The sequence below is a fragment of the Arctopsyche grandis genome, chromosome 1 (genome assembly GCF_051622035.1).
Source record: "Arctopsyche grandis isolate Sample6627 chromosome 1, ASM5162203v2, whole genome shotgun sequence".
NCBI classification, from domain to species: Eukaryota; Metazoa; Arthropoda; class Insecta; order Trichoptera; family Hydropsychidae; genus Arctopsyche; species Arctopsyche grandis.
Window position 1 is genome coordinate 12,489,433 of NC_135355.1, and position 11,008 is coordinate 12,500,440.

An 11,008-nucleotide genomic window follows, 5' to 3' on the forward strand; every position below is an offset into this window, starting at 1 on the left:
CCGCAAATTTTTTTTTTCCATAAAATTTCTTTCCAAAACAGATATACATATTGCGTGTATCCTGTCTTCACATTCCTTACCATGCAAATACTATATATAATAATTACACTTGCAAAAACAAATTTCATGAAATACAATCATTTTTATATGATAGAATTATTTAGAAATCCAATAGAAAGCAGATATAAAAATTGTAACTAATCCAAACAAACCCTAGATCACTACCCTATTTAACTACCGCCGAGGATTTTGAGTTTTGTAAAGGTGTGTTTAGACTCTCTAATATATCTTGCAACAATATAAAATAAACAAACTAAGTCTATTAATTAATTAATGTATTCTTCCAAAACCAGTTTCACCTTCTTCATTGTTGTTAAAATGTAATGCTCACAATCGAAATGCCAAGTTACAATCTAAAATACTCAGCAGTTAGGGATTTCCATCGATAAATTCTGGCATGGTTATACATTCAGAAATTCCGGTGTAAACCAGTCTTTATAAACATTGACATGTATTACACGACCCATGTTCAATGCTACCTAGAAAGGCTTAGCGGGTAGTATTCTTGTTTATTTTTTACACAATAAAAAAACAACGCCTATCGGCGTATTTCAGGCGCATAATACGCAATTGGCAAAACGCTGATCGGCGTTGGTCAGCATTCAAAGGGCTGAGTTTGGTTTGATTAATTTTACGTAGTTTGTAATTATTTTCATACCGCTTTGTTGCAGATTTACAAGCCCAGCCCTAAGTGCAAGCAGATGTTGTAATGGAGACTCTAATGATAAAGTCGAAGACCTCCTTTCAACAATTCGTTCAGTCGTTTAACACAAGCACGTTGTCGTCGAGGCTCGAGAGCAGCGAGCCGACGACAGCGACGGAAACCGTCATCATCAGCAGTGGCAGTGTCAGTGGCAGTGGCAGTGTGATTAGCAGCAGAAGCGGTTCAGGGGCGTCGTCCCCCACACCAAGCGATGGTGTGAGGCGTCGCACGATCATGGGCCACGGCCGGTCGTTACCAGCGAACGCCACGACGACGACGCCGACGACGCCGACAGACGCCAGCACGCTTTATGCGGACAATACCACCGGAGAGTATCTGCCCAGCTACTGGTCGGAGGGCGACGAGCCTCTAGCAGCGTGGAATGGCTCCTACCTCGGCGGTAACTCCACCAACCTCACCACACCCTACAACTTCAGCGATTTCGAACTGCTGAATGCGACCAACACCAGCGTGCCGTACGGGTTCTGGTTCTGTGCCAAGTGGGTGGATGCACAACAAGACCTCTTCCAAGCAGCCAACATCTGCTTCGCGGTCGCGTTCCTCATCCCGAAGAGTTTCAAGCAGAGCATATTGTTCATGCGCGCACTTGCCGCCATCGGCTTCCTGCTGTTGGCTGCTTGGGCGGGCACCGAACTATGTGCGCCCGACGTGCTAGCATGGAATATTGTGCTGGTCGTCGTCAATTCCATACACACCATACTACTGATCATCAGGTGAGCGTATCTCTCAACTCTTTTTTTTTTACTTTATCTATGTACATACGTAATAACAGGGTCTACCTCACGGGACCCAAAGTGAAAAGCCCGAAAACGCAAATATCGGATGGCAAAGATCGAAAATCGAAAGATCTTAAGACGAAAGATAAAAAAGGGTGCATGGTATATATAATATATATCAGTGGCATGCGGTGAAATTATCTCTCTTTTTGTCATACATCCTTGTTTAATGTGCGCGCGCAGAATACGGCAGGAAAAGCCTGTTCCTCTTGTTCCTGTTGTATCCTCGACCCTTTAAACATGTATGTTTTTCGCAAGAAAATTCAAGTATAATCCTTTGTTTCAATGTTATGAAAACAAAAAAAAACATTGAATTTAATTAACCACGCGTGGGATTTTTTCCCGTTAGAAAAATCAAAAATGTTGTCGCCACACGATTTTTCTCCACACCCCTGAACATATCAAGCTGAAAATTCATATTTGTTTAATTTATGTACTAACTTAGAGATGATAAGGTTTTGGTCAGAATTCGTCAACAGGAAGTAGTAATTTTTTTTTAAATAATATTCTCTATTTTATTTTGACCTTTTAAATTATTTTTATTTCTTGATATTTATTGTGTATAATATTATTAGTGATACCGGATACCGGAAGTAGAACTTTTGTCTTGTGTAAGTTTCCCTACATTTGGACTCAATTTATATATTTTTATTTTATTCTAAATTTATATCGAAAATGCTCTCATAACCGGTATGTGTGAACGTGTATGTATGTTTAATTATCGAATTTTGTTTTTATCCTTCTTATATTCCTCAAATACATGGATAAAGTCGTGTGTTGGTCACATTCGAATTTTGTCAGAGAAGCTCCTGAATTATAAATTAATAAGAAAATATCCATATGTAACAGAAACTCAACATAACGATAAAAATTTCAGATTTCTTCCACCAGCTCTCTCATTGGAGTTAACCGAGTTGTACCTGAGACTGTTCAAGCCGTTGAAAGTGAGCAAAAAACATTTTAAAGAATTGGCGAGAGAGGGTCGCTTACTTCGTCTAGAACCGGGAGAACCTTACGCCATCGAAAGCATCACCCCAGCCGATGAAAGACTTTCAATTCTGCTCAAAGGAAAGTAAGTTCATTTGAACATGCCATATGATTAAAATAAAAAAATAAAATTTATATCAACGCTATTTTGATTGGAAAGGTTAAAGGTTTCATGCGAGCAGACCTACCTACATGTGATCCAGCCTCACCAGTTCATCGATTCTCCAGAGTGGGAGGCTAATAGGGAGCAATCTGACGATGTATTTCAAGTCACGGTGATAGCTGAGGAAAGTAGCATTTGTCTGTGCTGGCCAAGGATGAGATTAGAGCGGGTTCTTCGGTACAGACCGATGCTCAAAATCGTCCTCGATAGCATAATAGGTAAAGCGCAAGCACCATTGGACATACAATTCTGCTGCTTATTTTATATACATATTTACCTTTTAATTTTTTTTTTCTCAGGGAAAGATATAACCCACAAATTGTATTCACTGAACGAGCAGCAAGCCCTAGCTGCGAACGATCCGAATGGTGCAGTTGAAACTAAAATTATGCTCCGCTCGCTGTCTGCAGATGCTGTGGACATAGGTACTCAAGGAAAAATGAGATCTCTGGTGTGGAGAGATCGAGAAAGGAAAGGGAATTCCGCAACTGAAAGTAAGCAATGTTCGAAGTACCTCTTTTGAATGTTTTCACTTTTTCGTGTCGATTGTTTCCATGTGTGCGACATTTTCCATCTGGGCATATAACCTTCACAATAAATTGGTTCGTACTACCTCAAGTGCCTGGAAATTATTTAGTATGCCAGCTCTATATATTATGTAGATATGTATATACATACATACAATATAATATGATACAATACATACATACTTACACGTCTCTCTCGACACACGGCGTTCGTGTTAAATTCGAAAGAGAGTGCGTTAGCTCAAAGCAATTTTCGCCTCACTAATTGACCAAAAGTGCGTCATGAAATTTACAAGATATTAAATACGACTGTGTCTCGATCAAGAATAATTTACGAGTAGTTAATTATTCATTGTGTTCATATGTATGCTGGAAGTTCTAACTTGGAACGATGCGATATATATGTATTTACTTCGTTACCATATCAATTCATGAAATGGTATGTATAACTCCAAGTAGACAAACCCCCCCCCCTCCCTTTTTTAACTAAAAAAAATCTAACTGTCGCTATGTTGATAATAATGTACAAGCAGGGCCGGCCCATAGGTATATGGCGCCCTTAGGCAGATTGGTTTTTAGCGCGCCCCCCCTTAATTTTTTTTTAACCAATAAATTTTATAGAAAGTACATGTTGAAGAAAAATATATTAACAACTTTTAATTAAAATTACATTTTTTTAATCAAAATAGGCATGTTTTATTTCTAATATACATACATACATATAATATGATATTAATAAAAATAAATAAAATAAAATTTTCTAAAGGAACTTATTATAAAACATACATAAAATTGAATTTAGAAACTTTCTTTCGTTCCATTTTATTTTAAATTTTAAACTTACAACATAATAAAATATATGACAATGAAATTTTAAATCAAAATTAGAACTTCAAATAAAATTTATTCGGGCTTTTGCTGATGCGAAATTTGTAATTAATTCTTCTATATCGAGTTGTTTTAAAAGGTCTTGTTCAATGGAAATCATAGATAAACCTCTTGAGTCATTCGTGATCTTAAATTATTTTTTATTAACTTGAGTTTTAGAAAAGCTCCTTTCCGCGCTCGGCGCAGAAACGGGTAAAGTTAGTAAAATACGGATAGCTATGAATAGATTCGGCAAAAAAGACATTAATTTATATTCAATAATGAATATAAGTAATATTTCATTTCGTAAAACAAATCGTTCCTCGATATACATATCTGGTCCTTCTTATGATGTCAAAATCATTTCCAAATCCATACACTTTTTAAATTTCCGTATTCATATCCTTAGATTTATTCAAATTTAAAAGAATTTCAAAATTTTTGACATGTTGCGTCAACAAGTCAAAACGATATTTTAAAGCTATGATGGCTTTATCTAAAATATTAAAAAAGAAAGTTATTTTAAAAAAGCAGTATTCTTCATTTTGTATTTCTTTATCTTTGCTTTCATGGGGAAATATATTTTGTTTTCGTGTTCGTTTTCGTTTGACTTAATAAATATGTTATATGTATATAAAATATGATACAGCGGCTCGGAATAGTTCTTCGGCGCTCATATCGGTCCATATGCGCATGTTTTTAATCCAAAACAACTTATTCCTGCTAATTCATTTTTTACCTTCTATTTTTACCATGGCTATCAAACAGATAAATTCGTATTTTGGACCCCGTATCATGTGTCCGAGGTACTCCATCTTTCTCCGCTTGATGACCGAAACAAGTTCCCTGCCTCTCCCTATCATGCTGAGGATAGCTTCATTTGATATATTTTTGGTCCACGGGATCCACGGGGTCCACATCTCAAAAGCTTCGATGCGAGTGATCATCCTGGTCTTCAGAGTCCATCCCTGTAGTAACACTGTCCAGACGTAGGTCTTTGTGAATCTCAAACGCGTACGAAGATTGAGATACTTGTTTGTAAACGCCGCCTTCGTTTTGATAAACGCTATTCTAGCCATCTCGATGCGGATACTTAGATCTTCATATGGGTCCATCTCTTCATTTAACCAGGTACCCATGTATTTTAATCTTTTGACTCTTTCTAACACCTCTCCATCCAACGTTAGATCACCGGTGTCTGTTTGCATTCTATCTACTATCATAAATTTTGTCTTCTTTATACATATTTATGCGCAGACCTCTTCGATTGCTTTCTTGATGTACACGGTCTAGAGATCTGTGCAGGTCTGCTAAATTTTCAGCGACTAGTGCCGTGTCATCAGCATATCTTATACATATTGGTGATTGTCTCGTCGCCTACTTTGATACCCTCTGCTTCTTGAAGAGCATCGTGGAAGATGGATTCGGTGTAGGTGTTAAAAAAAGTATGTCATAGGATGCATCCTTGCCTGACGTCCCACTCTATAGGTACATATAGGAATCTCATCAGTGAATTGATCATCGACGCGCACTACCGCAGTCTGGTTCCAATAAATATTTCGTAGCAATCTGACATCTCTGTCATCCAGGCCAATATTTTTTTAAATTTCTAAGTTTGTCTGTCTGTCACCTATGCGTTCCTATACTTTATTATAATTTCATTTCATTATTAAGTATTAATATGAAACTGAAACATTCACGGGAACGGGAACGGGAATTAAATGCGTTATTGTACGATGGAACAATGGAACTTTCAGGATTTATTGTATGCATGTCCGGGAAGTGAAAAAAGGATTACTGTGAAAAAAAATCGGCCAAAAACGGGAACGGAAACGGGAAAAACGGGAATGAGTGGCATTGCAACGCAATAATTTCAAATGTTTTCGCGTCGCGACATGCGTTGTTAGGGTAAAATAAACAAATAATTGAATAATTTCAAATGTATTCGCTGCCTGCGTTTTTCCGACAAATGGGAACGGGAATGGGAACGGGAACGGGAATTGCATGCGTTATTGTGGCATTGGTTTATGACGACACGGCTTTGAAGAGACGTTAATTAAGCTCTAACCATCACTTGAAACGGGAACGGGAATTGCATGCGTTATTGAGGCATTGCAGCGCATACCGGGTTCAGCTAGTAATAATATGTATATATAAAAACCGACTGTCGCTAAATATGTATGTATGTATGTTTATAAGTTTGTGACGGACGACGGGCGCAATATGGGAATCGAGACGCCGGGATGCGTGGTAGTGGGGAGGGGGGAGCGTCGAGTACTTTCACATTTGCGTAGGAACCACCGGACGTCTCGGACGGGGGCGCGGAGGCGAAGGGCGCTCTAGGCGCCCTGGGCATCGGAGGCCCTGGGGGCGAGAGGCCCCAGAGTGCTAGAGGCGTCGGGGGCGAGGGGGACGAAGCCCCCAGGGTGACGAAGGCCCTGGTGGTGAAGCCCCCAGGCCGCTGGAGGCGTCGGGGGTGAGGGGGGTGAAGGCCCCAGGGTGACGGAGGCCCTGGGGGGCGGGGCTATAAAAAAAATTAAAAATTAAAATTTTAAAAAATATTAAAAATAAAATAAAAAATTATAATTTTTTTTTTTTAAGAAAATTCTTACTATTAGATTAGTCATGTTTAAGCGGTTTATATTACAAATACCGAGCGAAGCCATTTATAGAAGCCGCACTCTATCATAATTTTTGCAATCAGCGACATTCAGATTTTTTGGTAGAAACATCAAATACTCACTACCCCTCACCCGTTCCCGTTACGATCAAAGCTAACCGCAAGCACTGAACTTCAACCTGTTTCTCACTCTCAAGCGATCCGCGTCAAATTTTGTTTCGGATATGGACTGCATTTTGAGTTCCGGATTCTGATCCATGTTTCAGTTCCAATTCCCGATTTCTGTTTAAGTGCCAATTCCAATTAGATATTACTGTGCGTATTGTAACTTTATTTTAAATCATGTATCAATTTATTTCCGAATGTGTACCCGTTGAAATTTCAACGGGCACAACACCAGTCACCTGATAAAAACGAAAGCTGAATTTTGTACATTTTGATGTGTACTCATGCATAGTGTATGTGTATGTGCATTTAGGTGGTGATGTTGGGGTTGCAGAGTACTCTCCAGCAAGGGCGCCTCAACAGCAATGGAAACCAGTGGCTAGCCAGTTCCCTCCACAGTCTCCGTTCGCAAGTCGAGCTCCAGCTCCAGCACCAAGATTGCCCTCAACCCACGCCCTGCTTACGGCGCAGGCATCATCATCCAGTTTGCCGTTTCCGACGATGACGACACCATTGCTGTCGCCACCGCCGAAACGCGCTCTTCGCAAAACCGCCTCGTTTCGCAAAAACCGCGAGGTCAAGTTCGCGGAGCCCCACGAGTCATCGCCCTTGTGACGTGAGGAAGGGGGGCGCAGCACCCCCGTGTCGCGCCGGCGCCCCCTGCCCCCGGAGGAGGTACCCCTCACCGCTATCTCGCCCAAGCACCACTCATGAAACCACTCCAAATAGCCTGATAACATACGAATTCTCATATCGCAGTCACCTTGCGTCGTTCTCCTTGTGTTGTTGTTGTTTTTGTTGTGTTACATTCATGTGTATAGGTACATACATACATATGTATTTATATCGAAGATTTTCCGTTACGCAACGTACACATGGTATCTTCGGTCGCGGTCTTTCTTTTGTTTTCCTGGCCTATTTTGTATCCAAATTGGGAATCTGAGAGCTATCGGTTTTTCTAATCGCCCATGCTAATACTTTTTAGTTCTTCGTGTAACTAAGCATTCAATTCCAAAAACCAATAAATCCATTTTGAGGAAAACAAGGTCTACTAAATCTACTAAACCAATACTAAACCATAAATATAAAATATTTTTGTTCTGGTGCATGAATGCCTACTGCAATATATGTAGTTAATTTTAAGAAATAAATAACATGAAGATAAGTAGAAACCCATTCAAATGGGGTTTGGTGCATCCGCTCTAAAATCGCCAAATTAACAGAACGCCAGCTTTAAACGAAATTCTCGTTTTCTCGAATGATAGATTGCACATCAGATGACGAGTAACCTTTCGATGTGCACAGATGCAATTATTAAAATTGAGTTGGATCTTTCTGGCGAGTTTAATAAGGCAAGATTCGGAACTTATCGAATCTTGCCTTATTAAACTCGCCTAAAAGATCCAACTCAATTTTAATAATTACCATTTTAATAATTGCATCTGTGCACATCGAAAGGTTACCCGTCATCTGATGTGCAATCTATCATTCGAGAAGATGAGAATTGCGTTTAAAGCAGCCGTCCGTTAATCTGTCATTCAATTTGTCTGGCGATTTTAGAGCGGATGCACCGCATCCATTCAAATGTTAATTTGAATTAATTAAATAAAAACAAAATTTCGGTTTTTATTCAACGACAACATATGAATTATTTTTTTCTTAATGATACGATTACGCTATTTAACCATTCAAATATAATAGCAAGATTATTATATGTGACATTAACATAAAGTTTTCAAACATTAAAAAAATGCCAGCACTGGAGGACTGAACCATTGAGAGGACGAGAATTTCCATATGGGCCAAAAATTACTATGAAAATTAAATTTAGTCTTTATGTAAAAGTATTATTATTTTTAATAGCAAATACGCATTACAACAACATAAATACAACGATTTCAGGATACCTTGTGTATATATTTATTTAATATTGATTAGTGAAAAGACCGCAATAAAATAATAAATTTTGATTTCATGATTAACAAAAAACATTGTAGATACATGTATACATAAGTGTTTTTTCGATTCGTTACTGTTTCTACGCAAATAAAAAAAAAATGAAACAAACATTCATTTAAAAAAGTTAAAAGTGCTGAAAACTCTCTTCGGTGAAAAACGATGTACGTACTTAACTTATAGTTATAATATTGTAATAATATAAACATTGTTATTCAATTATACATAATAATAATTTAATTATTCATTGTATTATATAATAGACTCGTGCGACTGATAAAAGGCGTAAAATGTGATATATACATACACACAAAAATATGTATTTATAATGTAATATATTTATATGTATTTTTAATGTGATCAATAGTTTGCATTAATAAAATTTGATAAGCGTGAACCTGATGAAATTTATGTATAAAAATTTAATAACATTATGAACACTTACTCGTGAAACAGCTAGAATTTAAGTCCACCAAATACATTACTGCCAAATATAAAAAAACTACATCATTTGTGTATTTAATACGGAAAAAATTACATTTACCCATATACATATATATGTATGTATATATATATATATATATATATATATATATATATATATATATATATATATATATATATATATATATATATATATATATATATACATAAATATAGATATGTGATCTAGTAAATAAAAAACACGAAAATGATTGTTTTAAATTTGGTGGAACGTTTTATGAAAGTTGTTTAGATAGTGAGAAATCGATGTGAATTTATATACGCTTTGTTTTTACTATGTATGTATGTACAATGTACAAGTAATTACCAGATTTTTAACACCTTCACTTTCGAGTGCATTATGAATTTTGACGCAAATATGCGTCACATTGCCTATATCGAACTTTTATCTGTATTGAAAATCTGCGTACGCTTTTCAATTGATATATTGCGTATTTTCTTTATTTTTGTATAAATAAAGCACCGTAGAATTTGTGATCAATGTCATATTTTGAACACTTTACAGCTTATTTGTTTATAAGTATGTATGTATGTCTTTCATGCTTTTTGTCCTAATATTATTGCTTAAAATATATTTATACTTATAAAAACTTTATGTATGAATGAACGTATATGATAATTTAATTTTTTATTATTTTCTATGTAATATTAGGCAAAAGACAATGTGATTGCACACAAATGATGGCAGTTTCAACATCCATTTGCGGCCGAAAATATAACGGCTTGGAAACGATGATGAAATTAAGATCCCATTATTCGATGCATAATTTCATAATTATCCATCACCATAATGGATAAATTATTTAATATGAACGCTACTAATTATTAATATTTCGAAACACAGCATTATTTTTGCACTAATAAACCAAAATTTTTGAATAAATAAAATAAAGAGTATAAACGGGTTAAGGGTATGTTGTAATATTTTGAATCGTAATTAAAAAAACGGATATTATTGTCTTTACATATATGCATATATTTATAAAGTTGCACCACAAACAGACATACTATGAAATTAGCTTTTGATCACCGACGAGCTGCTAGTTAGTGCATTGTCAAATCGCAAACAGTTTAAGATTAATATTTCTGACTGCAACGTTTATATGTAATATGAATATTATTACAAAATTAAACTTTGGTTCTAAAACGATAAGAATAATGTTAATTAATATTTCATAATTATTAAAAAAATGTGTATTTAAAATATGTATTTTGCACAGTAAAATAAACATGAGGACGAAAGTAATTATTGTTCCTCAGCTCAATCATTATAATATCGTTTAAGGCTTTTGAAAGACATTCTTTTTTTATATATGTACATGTTTTCTAAGCGAATGTAAACATTATTAGATCATAAGTGCATACCATAAACGTGTTCCAAGTTCAATGCTTACTATAAGTAGAGCTAGATTGAGAAAGGTTGATTCTGATTCAACATTATGAGCTACGCGCTCACACGACCGCGTCAGTCCTTTTCAATCAAACTCTATGCACGTACATACATACATACATATACATACATATGTATTTTAATTGTATATGTATATGCATATGTGTGTATGCTCGAGTCGTACAAAAATTATATACCTTACTATCTATGTATCTATGTACATATATACCTATTTAATATTTCAGATCAACCTGTCTTATGATATTTCA

General features: G+C 36.2%; 1 protein-coding gene across 1 annotated transcript; it reads left to right on the forward strand.

The window, feature by feature from the left end:
- The first annotated feature begins 769 nt into the window (after positions 1 to 769).
- LOC143916840 (uncharacterized) lies at positions 770 to 4,529 on the forward strand. Its single transcript, XM_077438091.1, has 5 exons — positions 770 to 1,497; positions 2,438 to 2,632; positions 2,708 to 2,928; positions 3,010 to 3,204; positions 4,285 to 4,529. The coding sequence occupies exons 1-5, from the start codon at positions 770 to 772 to the stop codon at positions 4,527 to 4,529; spliced, it is 1,584 nt and encodes a 527-aa protein (XP_077294217.1).
- Positions 4,530 to 11,008: the final 6,479 nt, after the last annotated feature.